This window comes from Magnolia sinica, chromosome 14 (assembly GCF_029962835.1).
Source record: "Magnolia sinica isolate HGM2019 chromosome 14, MsV1, whole genome shotgun sequence".
Lineage (NCBI taxonomy): Eukaryota > Viridiplantae > Streptophyta > Magnoliopsida > Magnoliales > Magnoliaceae > Magnolia > Magnolia sinica.
Genome location: NC_080586.1, coordinates 3,623,588 through 3,649,377, shown reverse-complemented (window position 1 = coordinate 3,649,377; position 25,790 = coordinate 3,623,588). Strand labels below are relative to the sequence as shown.

The following is a 25,790-nucleotide window of genomic DNA, read 5'->3' as shown; positions in this document are numbered from 1 at the left end:
TTTTCTAATGAGTGGCCCTTGAAATAGGCAGCATCCTAAAAATCAAGGGGGTTGTACTGTAGCAAGTCTCATGCAAAAGGAACAGCTACAACTATCACCCACCAACCCGCCAGAGCTTATGCAATCAGATCGTGGCGGCTGTGACCAGGCCTGGGCCCTGTAAACTTGGGCCAATGGCCAGCCCTGGGCCTGAAATGTAGGCAAAACGCTTGGGCTAGTCCAGGGCTGATAATGGATGGCCCAGCTCATTGGACCTATTTGATCATTTATGCTATCAATAGAATGGTTCAAAGACACTTGTTAATGGCTCTCATGTGTAGTTTAAATATAATCTTTAGATCTAGGGCCATGTTTTTATGATCCCGACTGTTTATTTGTCGGATTTATTGTGTCCAATCTAAAAACCTTCAATCACTTTACTTTTTAGCTCGTAGGGATGGGCTTCGGCCACCCTGGCCCATTAAGGCCAGAGCTTCATAGCCCATTACAGCCAGGGCCTAGCTTGGCCCATTGCCAAGTCTGTAGTCAGATGGTCAGAGCTGCTCAGTCACTGATTTCTGACCAATGCACTTATCCACGTGGTGGCCCACTAAATAGGTCTGATCACTAGAAATGTTTCCCACATAACGTTTAAGTGGTAAAACTTTATTACAATGACCTGCATAACAGCATCCTCTAGAAAATACTTGTGTTGTTATATAGAACATGGTGAAGGAAAGAAATGGGAGAATTTTTTTAAAAAGCAAAGTAGCCTTATTCAAGGTTAATGAAAGGAAACTTGCGGCATCTTTCATAGATTGGAGTTTGTTGAGGCCAAAATTCAGAGCTTTGAGTGTTCTTCCATGATTGAAGTCATGCATCATGTGTGGATGTGACAGTTCCCTAACTTTTTAGTAGCTCTTTGGTTTGTCCTAGTTTCAGTCACCTGTAATTCGGCAGTCACCATTTTCAAATTTCGTGTTCCTGCTTGCATTAGCTCTGCTTAATAAATACAACATTTCACACATGCACTGATGCAGACAATTTTACCCATTCAATTAAGAGATCGCAAACTTTGCTAATACAACAACTACCAAGTTCTCCCCAATCTATTATGTTGAAGACCATACCTTTACATGGGTATGAATGTCATATTAATTTTTCTAACCAAAAATTCCAATGCAACAAGCTATTACAGTACACTGGCATTTGGTATGAATTGCCACATCCTGAATTTAAAATTGAAAAGAAGAAGAAGAAGAAGAAGAAGACTACACAAATGAGAGCATATAAAAGTCCTTTGATAATTCTCAACGAGCCTGGAAGAATGAACCGTATTTGGGGAAGGTGTTTATGAATCTTGTGATAAGATGAGATGGTAATGTCTGTCTCTGTATAAGAACGTGGTGGTATCTCTCTATCAAGGAGTATACAGCTCTTTGCTCATCAACTTCATCCAAGATGCCTGCAGTCCATCCAGAATAGCATCAATGGATCACAGAAGATTCATTGTCAAATAACCAAAAAAAGACAAAGGTTGTGATAATAAATACTTCACCGATACAAATTCAGATCTATTTCCGTAAAGCAAGTTTCAGAGGAGCAGGGAGCAAGCATTCCCAACCAAAAACCCATAGACATGTTTATAAATCATCGCTGCCTAAAGGAAATCAAACAGCTTCTCCTTGTTGTTCTAAAATTTTCCTTGTTTCTAGCCCCTTGCAGGCTTTGAAACATGCACATTTCTCACCATGTTGTACAAACGTTGTGTTGGGCAGTTTAAAACAACATGAATAGACATTGTGTTGCAGAGACGAGGATGATAAGAAGGATGCATCTGAAGAATAGGAAGGATAGAATTAAGAAGAGGTAATCCAAAGCAGCCTAGGGGTAGTCCCAATCAAGGTATTCCAAAACGATTAATGGTGGTAAACTTTACTCATTATGGGGCCATAACAGCTGTTAAGGAAAAAATGGTCGTTATAGGGCCGAAACTTTTTTTTTTTTTCCTAAGAAAGACCATAACAGCCCATGCCGTAACAGTAACAGTGGTGGCCATTACCATTATGGAATACCTCAGTCCTAATAACAAATAAAACATGGAGACCATATTGTGATGGTTGAGTCATGTGCAACATAGACCAGAGACAGCTCCAACAAGGAGGGGACAATGAGTAGTGTTGAAGGGCCTGAAAAAAAAAAGGATGAGAGGACCCGAAAGGACTAGGATTGAGGGATACGAAGGCTTGTTAACTTGCCAAGGGTAGGGATTTTGGATAGAATTGTTTGACAAAACAGGATTCATAATGCCGAACACAAATAGTTGGTCCCATTTTGTTAGTTCTTCCACATTTTTCAACTTAAAATTAACATAGCACCAAGCCAAAGACTTAAAAGATACAAACCACACAAGAACCTAATCAGGCCATTGTCTCTATTTGAGTGATATAAATTCACAAATGATTGTCAAAGCATTATAGGCATACCTAATTCAAGTTCCTGTTCTTGATCCTCCACATCCCCTTCTGCAACCATCTCACTCTCCAATTTAACAGCTGCCTCTGCATATCTTTCCAAGAATTCTTCTTCTGTTTCTTCACGCTCATCGTCCTCAGAATCCTAAACCATTTTGCAAAAAACGATACATGTCTTGTCACTCGTTATTTATGAATATGTCAGAGTTGGTTAGAAAAATGTTAGTATTGCTGGGATTGATAATGCTCAAACCATGATAGTGATATCAGCTAGCACAACAGCCATTTTGCTAGGTCAATTAGGGTGGATAGCTCCATGCTATCACAAACCCCGCATACAGGCAATAATCCACCTTGAATGTTACTGACAATTATAAAAAAAAAATTTTAAAAAATTTATAAAAAAAAGGTGAATCTTAATAAGAAACTTTAATTATATTACCTCATCATCGTACTCATCAACTTCTTCATCTGCTTCATCAACATCATCTTCCGTACCATCATCCTCACTCTCCTCTTCTTCCTGAACCTCTTTAAGACGTATGGCTACTTCCATTAGCGAGTCAAAGCAATCCCGCAAAACACTACTCCCTGGGTCTGAAGGAGAACCCAGCAACCGTTCAACCACCTTTGTCAATGCCATTACTGCAAGTCATTGGCAGACAACCATTACAGAAGTCCTCTAATAATTGTGAAAAGGCAAATGTTCTATGAAGAGACTAATTTTTATGTAAACAAGAAGCATAAAATTTTCTCAACAAGAGCAAACAGATGAAAGAAACATTATCAGAAGAAAGATTGCAGAAGGAAAACCTGCCCAACAAGATCAGCAAAAAGGACACATTCCCCACTGTCCAGTACATTAGTAAAGTAATAATGGTTTCACAAATTTCACAGCAGCAGCATGTAAGCGAACCCACCTGCTAACTTGATCTCGGACTCAGAAGAGAGGCTGGGTTCAAAAGAGCTAGTCGAGATATGTGCCAATGCACCTGCCCAAATAGTGAAACCTTTTTCCTCATCCTTCTCCAAAATCTTCTCGACATTATCAGGATAGCATAAATAGCATGATGAAATAACCAGCAGCAAAGGCTTCCACAATGCAATAGGCTTGTTTCGGATCTTCATGAAACGTGAAAATGCCGCCCAACTGAAAGCTATTACCAGCGACTGCTTGACACCTTCTGATTCAAATGAGAACCTTGGAACATGGAGCAATAAATGTGCACATGTGCACGCCCTCCATGTTGCGGATGCATATGCTGAAATAGCCTCACTAACAAAAGCACTGACGCCTTCAATAATGGAACGTTGTGGAACAGGCGGAGCAGGTGGTGGCGGCATCCCTCTTACAAAGAAGTGTTTTAACTCGCATCTTTTGTGTAAATTCACAACTTCCTGAATGGAATCAAATATTGCCAAGTCTTCCACTTCTTCCCAAGCATGCCAATCTGCAATCAGATCCGCCCAAACTACTAACAACTCTGCAATTTTTAGCTCAGTGACCTCATCAATTAGAACAATGAATCTCATAATGGACCCCAGCAATACCGACGCCTCATCTATGCATGATGGAGGGGGCAATAAACTAGAAACTTCTCCTTCCTAAGCATTGTCAAATTTTGTCAGAATAAAACATCAGCCTTAGCTAAAATACAAAAATATTTGGTAGGTACAAGGAAGAAGAAGAAACACAAGTGACAACATCTATTTTCTTAATAAGACAACTATATTACTTTGAAGATTAGAAAGTTATGAAATCACATATAAAACTGGAAACCTAAAATCCTAAAAAGTAAGCAGTTTACCCATTAAATTTAACATATTTTGATAAAGGTCAAATTGATTATGAGGCACAGACAAACAGGAGTTCTCATGAGATGCTTTTGAGGCCACCAATACGATGTCAGCATGATCCAGATTGTTACCCATTGACCTAACTACAGAGATACAATAACCCAAAAACTACTGCAATTAGATTGGCTCCCACTAGAGGAGTTTTACCCATCAAATCTGGATCATTGATCAATTTTTAAACCGCCATTTGTAGGCCCACCTGTTGGATTGTTGGGATCATTTAAATGGAACAGTCTAAGGTATCTCCATGGTGGGGACCCCCAAGGAATGGACTGGATAATGATGATGCCAAGTTTATGGCCCCAATCACCACAATCTCAGGGAAACAACTTTTCTTTTTCCCTTGATAAACAATAGCTAGCAGAAACTGCATCTCTTGGCATCATTACCCTTTAGATAAATGTGGTATCTAATTGATTTTCAAGATGAAGTTTTTTTATTTTTTTATTTTTTATTTTTATTTTTTACGCACCCCCACACACCTCCACACACTCACGCTAGTGGAATTTCACCACCTATGGGTACTCGAACCCTTGACTAGGTGTTGAAACTCCTGAGAGTCTACCACCAGAGCAAGATAAAGTTGAATGGCTAATATGATAACCAATCATCTTTATAGTAATTAAGAATTTCATGCAATGCCAGTTGTGAAGCAACATGGTATTGGTTGTGCAAATGTGATGCAAACCTCACCATTGGTTGTGCAGAAGTGAGCCAAGCCTGTTGTAGGAGGCCTGCAAATGCTCTAGCAATGGTAGCCCAACCAGATCTCTGCTCTTGGCTTGATTCATTCTGCTTAATTTCATCCTGCAAAGAATCCTCCCAAGTTTGTGCCATTGCAGCTAATGCAGCAAAGCCCTTCTCTGCCACCTAATATAGAATACAGTGTCAGTTCATCGTTAAGAGCCAGTGCCCTAAACACTGTACATGAAAACAAAGGTCATTAAATGAAAGCTCAGAAAAAGCTAAAACTGTTGTGAAATACAAACTCCTCTACTGGCAGTTAGCAGCGTCATTTTTTTTATGCCTTTTGACCTATGCCTGAACCTGGGCTGAGCAAAATCAAAGTTTTGAATACCCCCAGTCCAATCAGTTCAAAATCTAGGCCCAAACCAAATGGAGCCTGGCCCTTTTCAACCCTGGCTTAATCCTCAAATTAGCAGTCTTAAAACTCAGAAAACTTGATTTGACTCGAAAGTCTGTAGAATAACTCCGTTGAGTTGTTTCAAGTTTTGAACACCAAGACCACCCAATAATATTTAATGTTTAAAAGTTACAAATATTGTAAAGTTCGCAAGTTGAGCAACCCCTCGCTTGGATGGGTTAAGCTGAATGTGGACGGTTCAGCGAGTGGTAACCCGGGTGAGGGGGGCGCAGGCGGCATCTGTAGGGATCATCTGGGTAACTTTATCTTCGCTTTCCACAACAGATATAGCCCTATCTCTAACACAGTTGTAGAGGCCCGTGCTCTAGCTGATGGACTGACCCATTGCAGAGATTGTAGCCTGTCTCAAATCATGGCAGAAACTGACTCGCGAATCATTTTTGAAGCGTTGACTGTCCCAAACAAAACAAGTAGCTGGAACATCTGGTACCATCTGGGTATCATCCAGCAAATGACCCAGGCCCTCAACATCCACTTCAGCTTCACATTCAGGGAAGGTAATTCTGTTGCTGACAGTCTCACCATATGGGCAAGTGGGGGTGCCCCGAACAAGCTCTATCTTCATCAGAATGATCTCCGCAGGCCCATTAGAGGCTCCATTCTTCTGGACAGATCCAATCTCGGCAATGTCAGATTATCCAAGCCAAAAACAGGGGTCGGCTGACTCACAATCTTCTCACTTCGTCTTTCGCAGCGGGCGGATCATTCCTTCTTCATTTCCTGGGAAGCCTCTTCCTTTCCTGCTAAGGTTCTCCTGTCTGGCAGCTCCTTTCTTGCAGTCCATCTTCATCTGTTTCCCCTGTTTTGATGTTTGAATCTTCATCATCTAGCCATGCGTCAGGAGAAAAGAGCAGCCTATGGCAGGGGGTCTTGTTGCTGTTTGAGAATTTCAGTTTGTTTCAAGTCTCAAATCAAGTGGCTGAGTTCTTGCCAAGTTTTGTTTTTAGTTGGCGGCTGCGGCCGGGATGTGCTTGGGCTTCTGAAGTGCTGCCCTGCTCTGGGACTGGCAGCTTGCCTAAGTTCTCATCTTCTGAAGGCCTTCATGTTTTAGTTTCCCTTTCCTTTTCATTGTTTCCAGCTTAGCCTTGTATAGAACTTCCATATGATAGGCTCCTTTTTCTTGGGACCCGCCTGAATGGTTGTAAATCCCAATTTCCAATTTATAAAATTCAGGTGGATTGTTTTGGAAAAATTAAAAAAGTAGAGTTTTGTCAAGTTTCTCCGAGCTTGTTGGGTCACCAAGTCTTGAGTGAGTCTTGACCAAATCTTGATGGAAATAAAGATGAGTGGATGTTTTTTTTTTTTTTTTCTGTTTTCCAAACAAAGCAACTGAGTCTTTTTTCCCTCTGCTTTTTAATTATGATTAGTGGATTATTTGAAATGCCACCAAAAAAATGCCTAAATGCAGAAACACCACCCCTTTAAGTCCAGTCAAAAAAGGAATCAAGGATAGAATGCCACCTTCACCATGCAACATTTTAGATTACCTGAGGCAATGGCTCTGGGATAGGAGGTATGTGCTTTGAAATAGCACCAGCTAAAGTCGAGACAATTGCTGGAAGATAAACAGCAACCTTCTCATCGCCCACCTCAACCACGGTGGTTATTAGCTGAAATAAAAGGGAGATCTCATTTTCATCTTCATTATCCGTGCCATTAACCAGGACTTGCAAGAGGGGCAACCATTCTGGTGGAAGGTAGTCGTTCTGAAAAAAAAAAATTTAACAAAAGGAGAAAAAGGCATATTAAAAGCTAGAAGTAAGAAATGGCAACACGAGTAATGCAAGTCACAGAATCTGCACAGTTGATTTGGCTATCCTTACTTCAAGAAGTTCTGCAATAGCCCCAGCAGCAGAAGCCCGGACAGGATAACAGGAAATATCCCCCACATCTTGCATGACCAATGCCTTCAGCAGTGAACCATAAATATCTGCACTCATATCCTGAACCACTATGACTGAAATTAGAGGTGGTAAGCAGATGAGCTTTTCCATGTGTATGTAATGGTGTCACCCTCATCACAATTGTCTGCTAATTCAGTGTGATGAAGTGCAAATATTGCCAGAAAAGTTATCTCCTCAATTTGGAGATGACAATGTCTCTAATTCCTATAGTAGAATGAACCCGAGTTCTTATAAATTATTGACAATAAAATATGGCACTATTTGATCAATATATGTTTGGAACACAGCTAATTTATAAAATGCCCTTTTTTGGAAGAAGAAAGATGCTGTTGAATTTTGAAAGGTCTTGTCCCCTACTAGAAAATAAAATAAAAAAATCTTGGAACTTCTAAGAATGATCAAAGCACCCAAAACTACTACACAGAAATGTCCCTAGAAAGGGGGAAACTATGAACTATTATTCACAAGTGGTCAAAATTAGAGCTGTTCGTTTATTTAATTTTATTTTTTAGAATTTCCAGGTATGATTGAAGCAGCCTCAATTGCTTCTCCAAAATGCCTCAAATTAAGGAAAAACTAACAATATTCACAAAGGGCCAAAAAAAAAAAAGTGCCCATTACGACTGCGAGCATGGTGTGTTGCCTATGCATGCTAGTGAATATCACCCAGAAGACTGACTGTGGAAAAAATGAATATAAATAGAAATTCTGTTAGAGAGACTCACTTGAGGGAGACAAGATGCAAGCTCTCCAAGTACCCAGTTTGCAGTGGCAACCAAGTAAGGTAGACAGGGAGATGACAAATATAATGGTAGCAACCTGCTCCGAATCAAAGTTGCTGTGTATGCAGGATTCTGGTCTTTCAAGAACTACAAAAACCAAAAACTAATCAGCAGTAAAATTATAACCATTCTTAGTCTTGCTTGGATTATCACAACTTGCTAAACTAAATAAAATCACATATCCTCACATCTTGAAGACCTCCATAAGCCATCAAAACACCATAGTAACTGCCACGAGTGGAATGGAAGTTCAATGAATGAACTATGGAAGATTTGTACAGTGCAAGGAAAAGAGAAAGAAGGCATGCAATTCAAGAGAATACTAAACATGTGAGTTTCCTTTTTTTATAAAAAAATTAAAAAAAAAATAAATAAATAAGGAAAGAAGACAACAATAACATGGTAGGGTAAATTTTGTCAGATGTGCACTTAGCATAAATAAAAAATCTTGATTGTCTGTTAGAGTATGAAAAACAAAACCCATGGTTATATTTTAACTTTTAAACTTAATAGTTTGATTGTTCATGAAGATGATTATTTCCTTTTTAAGAGACCAACTCCTTGCAAACTTACTCATTTGAAGTCCTAGATGGGTTCAAAACAGCATCCGAGGGAATGGGAAACTTGGATAAAAATGGTATCACTAACAATTCCCCCACAGAGCTACGTCGTTCTTTTCCTTTATTTTTATCACCTTTTTTGCGTTTCACTGAAGCTGCAGAAGTTGGAGGCCCCTGCAAACAAGAAATGAAACTAAAAATTCATTATATGGTGAAGATTATTTTGGTAACCATGATTACTAAGGAAGACTGACCTTTGACATTGAAACGACGCCAAGTAAATTTATAGCACTTTTCCTTGCAGTAAACAGATCTTCATTCCATCCAGAAGCTTCTTCCTGCAAGGAGAAATGACCCCTAATAAGATCAAAAGTGGTGAAATAAAAGGAAGTTAAATGCAAAACAAATGTGATTTAAAAGGGCACATTCAATCAAAAGCAAACTCCCATACAAGATCAGATGGAAGATTTTTCCTTATGTACTCATCTGCATCTTCTTCCCACTCTGAAACATCCTTTTAAGCAAAAACAAACACCATCAGAAGCCATGTCATGGTATAAGAAGCAATAACATTGGAGAACTACTGATTAACTCAACAATATCCAAATTCATCGGATTGGCGGCTGATGTCAATAAAAAATTCAGGGTCATTTGAAAAGTAAAATGGATAATTTTTATCATTCTAGGAATAGTTGGACATATTTGAAATCATTTAGCAATATCTCACCACCAACTTCAGTCCAATTATTTGGAAAACTTCCCCTTCTTTTTAATGGCACATTTATTCATAATAATCGAAATACATCAAGAAAGGGGCAGCAATTGTTCAATAAAAATAAAGATCTAGGAACATTTTGGTAATGAATTTGTCTCAAAGAAACATCATCTCTAACAGATCCTGTTTTCCTCAATATTGCTACTCTCCATTGAATTGCACTTGTCGTAGATGCCAAAGAAATTAGACAAAAGGAGTCCCCTTCCACCAACATATTTCCTTGCATTTTCAAGCAAGCAAGGCTATGACCTCCAAGGAGAGCCCTAGCCTCCACTTAGTTTGGATAATTCTCACCATGGGCCCACAAGACACCAACTTAATTTCACCACTGTCATCCCACACAATAACAATGCTATCCAATATTGCCCAACAAATTACTACCGAAGTTAAGCCTTAGGAATCCCCAAGTAAGCTCTAAGAATTCCACTGGTGGAGCAACCCAACTAGCAATAGAAGTGTCAAGTAAAAAAAAAAAACTACAGCAACAGTCCTGCAATTCCATTTGAAGTCTTCAAATATGGCTTGAATCCCTACAACTAATGATATCCATCTTAATTCCCCCCTTGAGTTAACCAAAGTAGCTTCATTTCCATAACCTGATGTTTCTTTCTATCCGTGCTTTCCACAAGATTGCAAATGGAGAGACCTCCAAATAGTAGCACCAAAAAGCTACTTAATAAACCTTCAAACAAATCTCGAATCCTTCATTTGAAAGACCTGACTTATCCAAAATAGGTTAAGAAAGCATCACAACTTCCTAACTAGAACCCAATGCAGGACAAGATGGCTAACTGTTTCCTCTTTTCGACAAGACAAAGTAATTTCCACATTTCAGCAATAATTTAAAAAATAAAAAATAAATAAGTAAAACTTACCTTCTGGTTCATTGTTAATGCCGGGAAGATTGCAGACTCCATCAATGAAGAAAAATGAGGCGAAACTAATCTCCATCCCTGCAAGCATTTCCACAAGACAAATAACTGATGGTACAAAATATCACTGAAAATCAATTCAGTGGTCAAGATCCTGAACGGAGAGCTGAACAGGCAGAGTGAATTGAGAGGCACTCCAATGCAAAATGCAAAATAGAAATGACAGAACTAAAATACACCATGCAGACAGATTAACTCATTGCAAGTGGCTAAGCAGTTAAGAGGTGTAGACACTTACCTCCAGTCCAGCTTCGAAAGTAATACAAGAAAATCATGTGGTAGTATCAGAGAATCATATGCGTACAGATTTCTACATAAAAAATACTCAGGAGGAAAAGAACTTACTGGTCCTGTCTCCAGAACATGCGAAATAACATCAAAAGCTAATGAAACAATCCGCTCCGACAAGAAATCGAAATTCTGCATGACCAATGATATAACAAAACATAATGAAAAGGCATGATTGTGGATAATGATGACCTCAATAAAAATCAAATGATGCAAGTAACAGAAGCAAATCAGATTTGTTAAAAGTTACGATACTAAGTTCTGTACACTTACTGTCAGAAACAGGTTCTGTACACACCTATCGTTTCAGGTAGTTCTGAAAGTTTATCGTGTCCAGGCCATCCATGTGCTCCATAAGGTATCTTTATTGTCATATTTACATGTATCTAATTTGGAATATGAAATATGCGCCAGATCCACATTCCTGGCAAGCTTCTATTATTTGTAACTAGAGGTGGTGGCAATGGGCCGGGCAAGGGCTGGACCAAGGTTGGCCTTGGCCCAGCCCTAGAGCCCTAAGCCCTGGCCTTTGCCCAGCCCAAGCCCCATTGGGCTAAAGAGGCCCCAGCATTGGCCCTCACACTAGAGGGCCTCGTTGAGCTAGGGCTGGGCCAAGTCCGGCCCTATTCTTTAAGTTGTGTGCATGGTATGAGTACAATTGGTGACTGCATGTTTATGAACCATTATGCTCTTTCAGAGAATCAAAGTTTTTCTGTGGCAAACCTCTGTCAAATAAGATTATTCATCAACCAAGCATATGCCCCACCCAATTATCCACCATATGCATGGATTGGAATAAGTGAGTCAATATATTGTTCACCATGTTCACAATTTGGACAGTATATAAGTGCCTATGTATCATCCATCACACTGCAGCATCAAAGTTCTTCATATCACTACATACACTAGCATAGGAACTCTATAGTCTCCATTACTAATACCCATGTACTATGTAGTATAGGCTAGGGAAACGGGTTGGGCAGGCTGGGCCATTCATCATTGGCCCTGGCTCAGAACTGCCCAAACAGTGGGCCTAGATTTCAAGCCCTAGCACAGCCTTCGAACCAAGTTTAGTGGCCCAAGCCCTAGCCCTTCAGGGCTAGGTCATTCGGGCTAGACTGAGCAGCACAGCCCATTGTCACCCCTATTTGCAACTGCCTTTCCTGGATGCATATTATACATGGGTTTTGTGTTGTAGTCTCAACCATGCCTATTGCACACATTAGACATCTTCGGGCTGATTAGTACTGTCCAAATTGGGAATCTCACTACGGATGGGCCGTTGCCCAAAATTGCAGAATTCACACAACCTTAGCATATGATCAAAGGATTAAAATGTGGACCATTGCAAATTTTGTTTCTAAACCATCCAATAAATTTTACATTAAGTCGTTAAAGCTATTTCTCGTTGGAAGTTTAGTGCTCTCTAAAAACAAAATATTTTAACATAAAAGCTTCTCATCATCACTACTTATGTGAGTAAATCATGGACAATGGATTTAAAAGATCTTTGTAATCTTAAATAATTACATTTCACTTACAAGCTTTTCCATAAAGCTAGGGAACTAGGTAGATCGGACTGCTAGTAAACTTCATCCTCATAAAATGATGGTGCCTAATAGCAGACAACCGACCAGTGTACCAAAAGCTCCAAAGCTGATGGAGAAGGACCGGTTTATCCCTATATGCAAGTCCTTCCAAGCAAACCTAGCCAAGACCTCCCCGTGGACAACCCCCGCTTCGCACGAGTCCCCGAATTACATAGTCCCACAGTGGGCCCCACCTCGTGGCCATTCTACATCACACAGACCCCACCTTGTGGGCCAACCCATCCCAACGTGGAGATACGGTGCATCCTTGGAATCACACCAAGATGCCAATGCATCATCCACCCACACCGGTGAGGAGACTCGATCCCTGGGTTCCCACTCTGATACCACTTGATAGCAGACAACCGACCAGCATACCAAAAGCTCCAGAACTGATGGGGAAGGACCGATTTATTCCTATATGCAAGTCTTTCCAGGCAAACCCAAGCGAGACCTCCCCGCGGGTAACCCCTACTTCGCACGGGTCCCCAATCACACGTTCCCATAGTGGGCCCCACCATGTGGCCATTCTGCATCATACAAACCCCACTTCATGAGCCACCCCACCCCAACATAGAGATGTAGTGCATCCTCGAAATCACACCAAGATGCCCCCCGCATCAATGCCAAAAAATGCATTCTATTTTCATCTAACACAATGTTTGTTTCGTTAGTAGTTAGTACTTTCAAATACGCATGTCTTTTATAAGCAACGGAGAGTTTATTAAAATATAAAGGTACATTCCTTCTCTATCAAGGCAATGGATAGGAATCTACCACCTTGATGATAATAATTGGAAAAAAAAAAAAAAGGAATCTACCACATTCAAGTGTTTTCTAGATACACCTTTTGCCAACCATCAGCTACTAAGTTAGCCCCTCTAGGAACTAAAATAAATGCAGGAGTACATAACGAGAACAGCCCCCTAATCTCATTAACTTTGAAGAACCTCTTCCAAGGGCATAACCTATATCCTAAGATCCAAGCAAGCATGCTTTCCAATCCCCTTCAGTAATGACCCTATGCAAGGAACCAAGAGAGGCAAGAGATACCCACACACCAACTTCTATCACTTCCAGGTCAGCTTGATTAGAATCACCAACCTCGGAAGGGCAGGAACATGTCAGATTTAGCTAACTCCCCTCCATGTTAAGCTTCCACCATCCAGAAGGATCCATCTGGCAGTTTTTTATGTGGCCCACTAAACTCATTAAGCACATCTTTCCAATTTCTATGCACCTCGGCAACAAGAAATCCTTTAACTTCTTTCATGACCTGGCCTCAACCTATGAGAATAAATTTTATTTCTCTTCAAGGGTATCTGCAGAAGCGTGCATATTCTCAATAATTCTTTTATTGCACTCCACTCAAATGCTCTAGAGAATTGCATGGGGAAGCAAACTCCTCAAATTTCTGGAAAGATCAACGACAAGAGGTTGAACTTGAGAGCAAGCTGAGTTATGAGTTAGCAAATCCTGACATACACTAACCGAAATTCGCTTATTAGTAATCATGGTATTCAAAATGTAACGGTTGTAATACTGTTACATAACAGTAACAGTTGTGACCGTTACGACTTATGTGATATGGGGCAGTAACACCTAATATGCAAAACAAAGGTCCCCCTAACGGGCCAATACATTTTTCCTTTTTTAAAAAAAATAAATAAAATTAAATAAAATTAAAAAAGACTGTTTCGTAACGACCATAAGGCTGACCATTACGGCCATCATTATGCTTATTAAATACCTTACTAATAATATATAAATACCGTATCCAAATAGAAATAGAACAAAATTATTTTTATTCGTTTATGGAAATAAATCATTATCAATTTTCCTATCTTTATTTTTTCCAAAGTTTTCGCATGCAAAAACGAATGCAAGGACGTAACGTAGGAGATGCATGGTTGTGTCTAAGGGGCCATTTAGTTACGGAAAAAGCTCCATTCAAACCGCCTTGTATGGAAAGGGCAGATGTCCATGGTTTGTTAACAACCATTATTCAAATAGTAGCACTAGTTCCCAAAAAACAAAACAAAAAAAAAAAACAAAACAAAAAAAAAAAAAAAAACAAAGCAAAACAAAACAAAACAAAACAAAACAAAAAAACACAAAGCTGTCAAAAAAAACTAGTTGTTAGTGTGTACAGGGCAACCAGGACACAAAATTCATTTTAGCTAATTTTCAATAAAAGACACAATTGAGCAGCTATCTTTGTACGCATGCCTGACACATGTGTGACATGCCACATGAGCCACATGTGAATGTGCCACAAGTGAGACCTTCCATCTTCAACCACCCCACATATGCCACATATGCCACCGTGCATGTTCAAGCAACCACATGCGCACGTACATCTTCAAGTAACCCACATGTATCACATGTGCCAGTATTAATTTACAAGTGTGCCGCATGTCTACATGTGACAATGTCTAATGTGTACAAGAGCCACATATCCTTGTCTAGACAAAGTATTTGATAAAAAAGAGTCAATAAAACAAAATATTCTATCCAAACAAGCCTATTCAGATAGTCCTTAGCTAGACAGATGCAATCAAAAAGTTCTATCTGAATAGAAATTTGATGGTAACCAAAAGAGCCCTAAGAATCTGTGTTTCCAAAGTCCGCGCATGCAAACATTACAATCATAAATATAATCTATATAGGCAAGGAAAAAAAAGTTGATACAAAATTAGCAACGAAACAATGTCATGACAATGTAATGTCATAAAATATATGATGCCATGTAGTATCCATCATGCTGATCACAGTCAAAATATGGTAACAAGTAGGCAATGACATAGAGATGCATGTTACTTACACTAACATTGATGCTTTGCTTCGCTATTCTGAATGCACAAGTTAAGATGCTCGGCATCAACCTGAGTAGAGTGATTTGGATAACGACATTGGACTTAGAGCAAGAAGAAAAATAGAAGTGGAAGTGGAAGAAGAAGAACCCAAGACCAAAAACAAATGTGACAAAAGATATCCACTAGATTACTTGTCAGCATGCTTCCGGTGTCGTGTGACCAAAGCACAAAAAATAAGCAAGCTTCTTTTCCCAGCCTTTAGCCTCAGCAAGTACCCATCTTCTAGAACTATACCATCCAAAGTCAAGGAGTCCAGAATCCGAATAAGATCCAGACAAAATGAAGGCAGAAGAGGACATAAAGTAGATGGCATATGTGACCTCACCTGTAAAACTAATGTCTAGTAAATTATCAAAACAAAGCACACTACATAATAGAAAGTAACTTAGTATAAAATATTATTGAAAAAGTGTGCACACATATAAATTACCAGTTTACCAGAATGTGGGTATAAATTCTACTGATAGATATGATCCTATGTTATCCAACACAGTAAACTCCAAAAGACCAGAAAAGAAAAACCTGCATGAGATTATCCATTTATCAACATGTCCAGTTTTTTAGGCATCTACAACTCTTCTGGGTCAAAACATTTAAAATCCAGCTTCATGGCTTTCTCAAACAGCCCATATTAGTCAACTCTGATGGCACTTGGTAAATGGTTGAATAGATAAACATCCAGTAAAAGCAACCTCTTTCAAGAAGACTGAAGGAGCATGGACGAGGAAGCAAGAAATTTATTAATAGATTGGTGATGTTTTCCTCTGAGTGTAACAATGTTTCTTCAACACATAATTACCAACGCCATATCACATCTCAATAGTCAATGTAGATCAAATGGTATATGATATCGGTTATGCAACCAAGTAGCAAACTAGATAAGCATTTCGAAAATGATACAGAATATAAAATATAATACACACTGTTCAATAGTATATCCAATATTAATAATGCATGAAATTTTCGCATGAATATAAAATAGACCGTCTCATTAATGTTATGATGCAGTATGATATTTTCGGAATGTTAGAAATTGTGTAATATCTAGATATTGTCCAACAAACTGTCATATATGCGCCGCATACCTTAAACATGTTTATGCAATCATTATCTATATTCCAATTAGCACAAATCAAAATACTTGAAAGCATCATTCGGATATGCATTGATGATCAAAGATTCGAAGAGCTTTATAGGAATCATGGGGTGAAGAGTGTGGTCATTTCCTTCCCCTTATCTCGGCCTTTGTGTGTCGGAAAACCTCTAAAAGCCTGTGGGATATGGAGAAATGAGGTTGAAAGTAATCTTTCACTGTGAGAGTAGATGTTTGTTGTCGGGAGGCTGAAATACTCTCATCAAACCAGTGTTTTCTAATTGCCATGTTTACTTCGTGTCATTATTCCATTGTTGGGTGCAGTGAAGAGGTAGGAAGCCTCCAAAGATAGTTTATTTGGCAACTAATGGAGGAAAAGCAAACACATCATTTGGCAGAGTGAGCTGTGGTTTGCAAACCACATCAGCAAGGCAAGCTCGAGATGAAATCACTAAAAAATTGTGGATATGGCTTTGCCTAGTTAATGGATTTGGTGTTTCGGGGAGGAAGAGGGGTTGTGGTAGGACATCATGAAGTGAAAAGAGTTTGGGTTATGGACTTTCTGTATCTTTCATGAAAGGCTTACAGATTGGTTCTAGGCAAAGGGTAGGTTCACAGCAATGCTTTGGCTGGAGTGAAGACCAAGTGGCAAGGAATCCAACTTTTGGGAAAAACTTGACTTACGAGCAGAGTGCACTTTTGATTGATCTACTTACCGATCTTCACATGGGCTTTATACCAAGGAGGTCATTGATAAGAGGGTGTGCATGTATTAACCATTGAGGGATTCTACTCAAGTCTTTCTACAGGTTGTTAAGAAGAGAGTGGAAGGAGAAAGCTCCCACAACAAGAATTTCGTCAATCTTGGAGAATCCTATAGTTGGTTTCTTTGGTGGTGAGACTAGACAAAATCTCAACCATTGAGCATCTCTAAAGTAGACAACAGATAATTAGTGGCCATTGCATTGCTTAAAGAATGGGAGAATCCATGGATCATCTTTTTAATATGTTCCTCTTCCAAGGTGGTTGCGGTGAGGTTCTTAAAGTTGTTGCTTGATTTTGCATGGACCATGCCTTACTCCCTTGCAATTTTGATGGAGACTAGAGAGATTGGACTTAGGCATCCTAAAGGGCATACTGTTTGGAATTTTTGCCTGGTGGCAATTTTGTGGTCTGTTTAGAACTTCGATGGTAGCTCTTGTGGACAAACCAAGGCTAGCCTGACTCAGGATATTATTCAAAACAATTTAGAATGATTGCGAAGAGTGATCTCATGGCTGTAGGCACTTGAAACCATAACAAAGCTAAGATTAGAGCACTTCGGGTCAGTTCAAAAAGTTTAATCATAACTTACAGCTGAAGAGCTCTCTTCCAATGGTTTGAGGTGAGGGAGTTCATCATCCACTTACCTATGGCACCCGGTGAATTGGATCGACAAAATTCATGAGCTTTGTGCCTCTCTTTCCTATTAGTTCTCAAATTTCTTTTAGAGAAGTCAGTTCAGAGGTGTTGGTGGTAAAGGAGGGTGTCATTAAAGCTTTACAGCCTAAGCATAGTTTCCCAACATGATTGTAGCTCCTGTTATTTCTATAATGAAAAAGTTATGGATGAAATTCATGAACTTTTTGCCTCTATCCTATTAGCTTCTCAAACTCTTTTAGAGAAGCTAGTACAAAGGTGGACTGTATTATAGTGGAAGGGGTCCTTTGAACTTTGCTAACTGCCTTTGTTCCTATTAGCTTCCCCAGTTTTAACATGATTGTCACTCTTCTTTTCTTTCTTTAAAGAGAAAACAGTAACATAAGCATGGTATACAAAAACAGTAACATAACGGCTGCTACGTTATGGTAATAAGCTAACAGCACGGGCTGTTATGCAATACGGGATCATAACAGCCCAAGTCAAAATTTTCAGACCATAACGGGCCGTAACGGTCTCCTATGATGATGCATACTTTATCAAGAAGATTACTTTTTTAGGCCAAGAGGTTTATAGCGAGATCTCGAAACAACTTGTTGGTCTCATGGCATATCTCAGCATAGAGAATGATACCAAGGATCTGTATTTGTTTATAAACTCTCCCGGCAGATGGGTAATACCAAGAATAGCTATTTATGATACTATGAAATTTGTGCCAACATATGTTCGTACAATGCATGGGTTAACCGCTTCAATGGGATATTTCTGTTGAGCTACCATCTTCTGCTCAGGGACGGATTGTGCATCCCCTCTTGCGTTCGTATGTATGCCTATATGTATGGTCACATACGGTGAAGCCTAGTTCCTCTAGGTTTTTATATGTGCTTCGTTGTTATGTGGTCTACATGAGGGCTATAGGTAGAAAGAGGTATTCTATTAATTCATCTTCTGGAGTATTCCTTAGTGTGAGATTCCTTGTAAGGACGGGAGAGGGGTGAGTCTTGTATTTCTCTCTCTTATTTTTAGTGAAAAAGAAAGCTCCGTGTTGTTGCCCCATATTATAGGCATGTTGTAGAACCACATAAATCCTTGTTCATCTTATCTCTTATTTTGGTTTGGCCTACATCGATCATGTGCGGGAGTACTTCCGCAATACTTTCATCCTGGTCAAAAGAGAGATTACCAAACACATGGCATTCCCCTTTTTGACATTTTTACTTCTTGAAACTGTTTTTAACCCAATTTTTACTAGATTCGTGCAATTTTTTAACATTTAAGTCATTTTCAAATAATCAAAGATCCAGGACCGAATTTTGGAAAAAATAAAATAAGTGATAATGATGTTATAATTCAACAGAAGCTAACAAATAATTAAATTCCCCGCAGCATAATCAAACCACGGCCCTCTTCTTGTTCTTCCTCTTCCTTTTACGAATGAAGTTTGACTGCAAAAGAGAAAATTGTAGATTTCTGAAAAGAAGAGAACTTTATGAAGGTTAAAAGGCGAAAAGGCACGAGCAAGGGCATGTCTCATAATGTGTGCATTCTGGCTACGTTTCAACTCAGAGAGAATTTTTTGCTAGCATCACTATGCACAGAGTTATTATATGTACAACGAAAATGTCGGATGAAGATTGTAGAGTACACATCGTAATGTGTTTTCATGTTCCAAAACTCTTAGTCCCTTTATACAGACTCTGATATGGATTATATAGGCGAACAAGTATCTTTTGGATAAGTATAGTTCCAATCGATTCGTTTGACTTAACAATCAAAAGATAGAAATAGACTTACAGCAAAATAGATGCATTTGCAAATGATGAGAAGGGTCCTCTCAGTTTCCACCTCTGTTCCTTGGAACGATAAAGCCTGTTAAGCCATCATGGATGGCCTGTGTCATCACTTGTCTCTCCAATAAAAATGAAAGGAAAAAAAAGAAAAAGAAAAAAGAAGCATATAAAGTTAAACTTACTGAACCTTATCAAGGAAACAATGGAATGTAGCTTGCAAAGGGACAAGAATTTCTTTCGCTATCAGCTCCAACTGCAGCGGCACTGGTTCCTTCGCAAGTTTGGGGTTCAAGAAATACTGAAGATGCACAAATAGAACCAATAAAAATAAAAATGAGAACATGGAACGAGCAGCAAGCAGCTTCTTCAACTTTCAATCATAGATGTTGCTGAATATAATTGTGATGATGGTGTCTTTGAAGATGATGAAGTTTAGAGTCTAAGCTATTCCACAATCTAAAGCATTCAACAAATGAGAGCAAATTATAAACAATCACTGAATCATGTTGCCAACTAGATTAAACCTAGCAAATATTTGCAATCATCTGGTTTATAACAGGCCTCGGGAGTCATGTAGCCACTTAATGATGATGCTCATGCAATTTCTTGTGCCTGCATCATATGGAGAATATACACAGACAAGATGGAAAATGGGCATGCCCACCCAAAAACAAACAGCACACAGAGAGACATGCACGCACATACACCCGAAGACAGACATTTGCACACATGTACACACTCACGCACACATACACACACATTCACACCCACCCACCCATAGACACGTCATGTGGACATTGACATTGATTATATATAACCATTTTCTGAATAAAGTTGCAATGGTGCATGCAATCTTTTATCATTACCAGTGAGATGTGGCAAGTACATAACAGTTGTTCAAGCTACTTAGTAAGCACAAACCGGCCAATCTGTTCACTTTAGATGGCCCCCTAACCCTAAAACTACAAAGAATTACTTATTGTTTGATTGGTGGACATTAAGCTAGTTGTTAATAATTTAATATAGAAAGTAGCAAAAAGTAGAGATAAAAAAGGGGAATGATCACATAGAACTAGTGTATGTGAACTATCAGAAACAGCCAATTCCAGTGTTCCAAATATCGATGGTACCAGCTGATATTTTGGGATCACTATGGATGCCATAAGAAATGAGCCAGGAATACCATTTTTGCAAGTATCAACAATATTGGCCGATATATTGGCTATTTGTGATATTTCACAAACATCATGTGATGTTTTGCTAATATACCATTGATATTTTGTGATATTTCAACAGAAACCAGCATAAATCAGCGAAATAGAAAGAAAAAATGTTCTTCGCCCTTTTCTTCTTCTTCTTCTTCTCTTTTTTTTTTTTTTTTGGTGGGGGCGGTGGAATCTCTGTGTAGTTGTGTTTTGACAACTCCACTTGAGTTGTCTCAAAACAGATATTTGGGTTGGGGCAGAAATAGAGATCAAATAGGGGCAATTCTATCCGACAATCGCATAGTTTGGTCCCCTAAATAATGGAAAAGTATTGCACATAGCTTCTTTTTTTTTTAATGCTTTGAGTTCTAAGTGTGTAATGATGTATATTTAACATCTGAAGATTCACTGAAAAATTCCACCATTTTCCTGAAGTTTCCCTCAGACTGGAGACTTTACACGATATCTGTGATATTTCCTAATGGTTTTTCCAGTGATATTTCCCATTCTTAAAGGTGCAATACTTTGTTTAAGAATGATATTTTAAATGTTGGCCATTCCCTCATCACAACATGTTACAGTTGCAAGATATCCATTCCATGAAACAATTGGTATTTCGCCATAATGATTACTTAGTGCAAAAATCAGCGAAATCAATTGGTCAAAAGGTACACACAGCTGACATCAATGGACAACCAATGGTGTGACTAAATGGTCTGTGCACAAGTGTGGCCCACTCAATGGGGTGGATAGGCTTAATTGTCACATTAGGTGATCATCATGGTGTGCCTCGCCTTTTGTACGATCCAAATATCCTCCACATGTGAAACGGTGGGGAAAAGAAAGGGCTGGATGGAAAAGGTCACATTCTAGGATATAAGAAATCAGGACCAAGAGTTGGTAGAAGAAAAGAAGACGGAGAGAGACAGTCACATATAACCATTGTATTTGAACTATCACATGCAACCCCTTCCTTTCTGATGTGTCACATCTGAAGGACATTGACCCATGAAAAGAAGTGACCCACACCATGTTTATCACTTGCTGCAAAATTCAGCCAAATCCAATTATCTGGAAGGACACAAGGTTAACAACAATGGACAGCCAACGATATAAGTTAGTGCAGAAATGAAGGGCACAGTCAATGCATGCATCAGCCTGACTGCCTCACACCATCATCCTCATGGTGCATCTCACCATTTGCGCATTCCAAATATATACCATACATGATGCATAGTTGGAAAAGAAGGGGTTGGATGGGAAAGTTCACATACAAGGGCTGAATGGATGAAGGCCAAACATATGTAGGACAAACATACATGAAGACACACTTTGCAGAGAGCCAGAAGTTGCAAGATCTAAACTGTTCATCACATAGTCCCTGCTGTCCAGATAGTCGTGGAATAAAAATAGTCAAATCCAGTCATCAGGTGGGCTACAATTTGTGTAACCAGTTGACAGATGGCAACAACAGACTCAAATTACCATATCCATCACTTATCGATTCACCCTGTTTCCAAGACAAGCCATCCTCGTAGTTTAGACTACTCAATAAGTGGCTCTGATCACAAGCATGTGGAGGCCCTTGACATATGCATCACGTCAACCCGCTACAGTCAGTCAAGAGTACACTCACAGGACATGAATTGAAAGCAGCAAAAACAAAAAATGACTTCACTCTCTTTATGTAGTATAGTCTTTACAAATACATTATTAATAACGCAAAGTAGCAAACAACTACACGTTCAATTACAATGACTCACAGTTACTGATCATGTGCACACATGTGCGCGCACACAGTGACTCCCAGCAACACGAAGTCAAAAGATCAGCTCCTAAATTAGCGAGATCATTGAACATGAGATGCGCTTTCCTTCAAAAAATAAAAATCGGATGTTAGGCAATCCACTCCCACCAGCATTGCAATCTCATCAAGACCGTTGGGATCTGCATGGTGGACTGGAAGTAGGATTAGCCTCTCTAAAAAGTTATGAGTATCAACTTTTGCATTATCGCATTCTGTAGTATTACAAGTTACAAGGCAGAGTTCACAGGAATGAATGTGGTTCTAGATATAAATAAATTCAAAATTCAAAGTAACCAGTATATAGGTGTTTCCAAGTTAGCTACTGTTTATAAATACAAAGAACGATGTTCTTCACTTCATATTCTCTTCAGATGGAATCTATATAATTATGGCCAATAGCAGCTAGCTGGTCAGAAGATGCATAAAAAATGTGGGACTTAAACACAAACAAAATACATACCTGAAAGGGTCTAATGATAGCTTGAAGAACGGTAAGGGCATTTATGGTTTTCCACTGAAAGTTTGCACTTCCACTGATAAGATCACTATTTTGAATAACTGATCGCAGTTCGGGTACAAGTTCAGGCCATGAATTCTCCTTAACAAAGTCAGCAACGATTATAACACGGAACTGCAAACATAAAGAACATTTGAAGAGTAATTATGTCATCCAGATCATGTAAGTAGCAAACGTGTAGTACAACAAAAGCATGCCAAGTTGGAAATAAGATAATTTTTAGATTTTACTAGCATTGAAAGATCATGTAGTGAGAAGCCACCAATGAAAGAAGCCAGCTACAGGTGAACAACGAATCCTTATGTCATTGGCCTGTTTGGAATGGTGGAAACCAAAACGTGGATATGGAAATCCACCATGGAAAACTGAGAACAGGGAAATGTGTGGAAACCAAAAATGTGGATATGGAAATCCACTGTAGGAAACTGAGAACAGGGAAATGTGTGGAAAAGAATCCATTTTAACATGTTTTTGGTCTTTTGGAGGCCTAAGAAAAGGAAAAGGAAATCTCCCCCTTTGCTTTGGTTTCTCAAACTGAGAAGCTGTTGCATTATGGGAATTCAATCTCTTTTACAAGGTTTTCCACCAATTCAAATAAAAGCCTACACAAGAAAAACAGAAGTGCGGACCAATAAAAGCTGCCTGATATATGCATGGGACTGTCAGAAACAATGAAAGTGCAGATACTAATGTCAGCTAATTGACACACGTAGAAAACTATAGGCCCAATCACAATAAAAGTGGTGAAGACACAAACAGAAGAGCAAGATGTCTATTATCTCCTCAGGTAACTGAGATCCAACACAGGCTGGGCCAACAGTTTCGTAGTCAAGAAATGGTACAGAAGATTCCCTCCAAAGTTCCAATGATCCTTACCTCAGCATATACAGATCCACAACAGGACTTTTGATTCAGTCAACATGTGGTGTGGACTCGATGCTTCAAGAGCAGTTTGAAAGCCAATGCATAAAGTGATGGTGGGCATTGAGTCCCAATATGACTTGTTTCATGTGTCGACCTGCAATTCATCTAGTCATTTCATTGCTTTCGCTACAAACCATGCTTCAAAGAACAGAGAGGCAAGCCCCATCAGATCGCTAAGGAAATCAATTGCAGCACCTTCTTTTTTGGTAGATAATAACAACACCAAAGTTGTCGGTTTTACTCAGCACTCTACAATAAAATTGTTAGAAAGGACTGGCTAGAATGGGCATCGGGTTTGATGCATCCTGCAGGAGACCTGATTATGAGCACCAAAAACACTTTTATTGTTGTGCTCCTTTCCTCAAAAGCGGTTCTCTGTTAGTTCCCTCCCCCACCAACAAGCTAAAGCTATACAGTTTTTTTGGTCAGCTCTTTCTCCTCTAATCAGTCTTTGGATATGTAACATCATGTTTGTGAACTTTTTTAACAAAAAATTCAGTCGAGCATAACCTTCTTTAATGATACCTCAGTGAAGCATAACTTTTTTAATGAAATTTTCATGAGAAAGGTATGCGGAAATTACCACTTCTCTGCATGTTGACAAATGCAATATATTATCAGTCTTTTCAAGAATCATCTCAAATTATCTCAGCCCTAATACTGGAGCTCCTAAATAAAGAGAGTGACGTGTGGCAATTGGTACAAATGACATTATGTACCAAACATCTCCCACCATCCAATGGTAGTGGAAGGAAATCCCTATACAAATTTCCCACCAACCTTTTACCTATTGGCACATGTGATATATTCCAAATAAATAAATAAAAACAACAAGGTAATTAGATAATGCTCTTGTAACATTAAAAAGAGAGAGAGAGAGAAAAAAAAAAAACCCTATATAGAGTGTAAAGCATACAGCTTCAACTAAAACTTTGAGAACTGCTGATTCAACTTTAAGTAAAGCTTGAACAAGCTGGTTCCTAAACTCATGATGAACTTTTGGAGAAGATGAGTCTCCCTCAACACGATGTCGAGTGAAATTCTTCAGATATGTAGCAGCAGCTATTCTTTGCCCTTGATTATCACCTCCTGAAACATGAAAACCAAACAACAAAGGAAGGAAGGAAAAAAACATAATAAGCATAAAACTGCATGCTGATAATTTAAAAAAAAAAAAAAAAACAATGCATCACTAGTGGAAACGGGGTCCAAAGGGTAGAATAGTAAAAGTATTTTTTGAGATGACAATAACAAAAAAAGAAACACTCCGGAACCATGTAGCACTTTCTCTATATGCTCTTAGAATCACAATGACATCCATTATAGTAACATTTACAACCTAGGAATGATTGTCTAGAGTAATGATAACAAGTACTTTTATATGCTCAGCATATCGTTTCAAATAGCAAATTCCCAAACCGCCATCGAGTTATCTACACTCTCTAGTATACTCAAACAACCCTAGCTAAATTAGAAAATACCAACAGGGCCCTTGCCTCGTGCAAGTGAAATTTAGCAAGTTAGCACAAAACTCAACATATCCACCCAAAATAAGTTTCTGAGATGTTTCAGGACTGACCTGAAATGTTGCATATATCAATAAGGGGCACAAGGGGTCTGAAATGGGATTCTGCATAATATTGTTCCCTTAATCCCACCACCCCAAAAACCATAACAGAACCACTGGCAGTTCGAAGTACGTTCATACATACCCAAAATCAAAGTAAACAAGTCCAATTGAATCCAAATCATTTGCTGGTGCAACATAGTGAATTCAAAGAAGGGGAATGATCACATACTTTCGAAAATAATCGCAATTACCATATATATCAAGCTGTGTGAGACCCACAGCGA

General features: G+C 39.0%; 1 protein-coding gene across 2 annotated transcripts in view; it reads right to left on the bottom strand.

Annotated features, from left to right (window-relative positions):
- Positions 1–1,061: 1,061 nt before the first annotated feature.
- LOC131225158 (uncharacterized) overlaps positions 1,062–25,790 on the bottom strand; it is a 30,898-nt gene continuing 6,169 nt past the window's right edge. The window contains exons 2-21 of one of the 2 annotated variants that reach the window (XM_058220619.1): positions 24,853–25,025; positions 22,956–23,126; positions 19,671–19,781; positions 19,488–19,562; positions 15,313–15,506; positions 15,130–15,190; positions 10,774–10,848; positions 10,372–10,449; positions 9,173–9,235; positions 8,976–9,059; positions 8,735–8,895; positions 8,350–8,389; positions 8,105–8,248; positions 7,299–7,418; positions 6,963–7,181; positions 5,004–5,180; positions 3,374–4,058; positions 2,896–3,098; positions 2,466–2,598; positions 1,062–1,444 (exon numbers count right to left, since the gene is read on the bottom strand). In XM_058220619.1, the coding sequence (XP_058076602.1) occupies positions 1,290–1,444; positions 2,466–2,598; positions 2,896–3,098; positions 3,374–4,058; positions 5,004–5,180; positions 6,963–7,181; positions 7,299–7,418; positions 8,105–8,248; positions 8,350–8,389; positions 8,735–8,895; positions 8,976–9,059; positions 9,173–9,235; positions 10,372–10,449; positions 10,774–10,848; positions 15,130–15,190; positions 15,313–15,506; positions 19,488–19,562; positions 19,671–19,781; positions 22,956–23,126; positions 24,853–25,025 (3,122 nt within the window). In that variant the 3' untranslated portion in view covers positions 1,062–1,289. The remainder of the gene's footprint in view (positions 1,445–2,465; positions 2,599–2,895; positions 3,099–3,373; positions 4,059–5,003; positions 5,181–6,962; positions 7,182–7,298; positions 7,419–8,104; positions 8,249–8,349; positions 8,390–8,734; positions 8,896–8,975; positions 9,060–9,172; positions 9,236–10,371; positions 10,450–10,773; positions 10,849–15,129; positions 15,191–15,312; positions 15,507–19,487; positions 19,563–19,670; positions 19,782–22,955; positions 23,127–24,852; positions 25,026–25,790) is intronic. The other variant, XM_058220620.1, reaches the window with a different exon arrangement.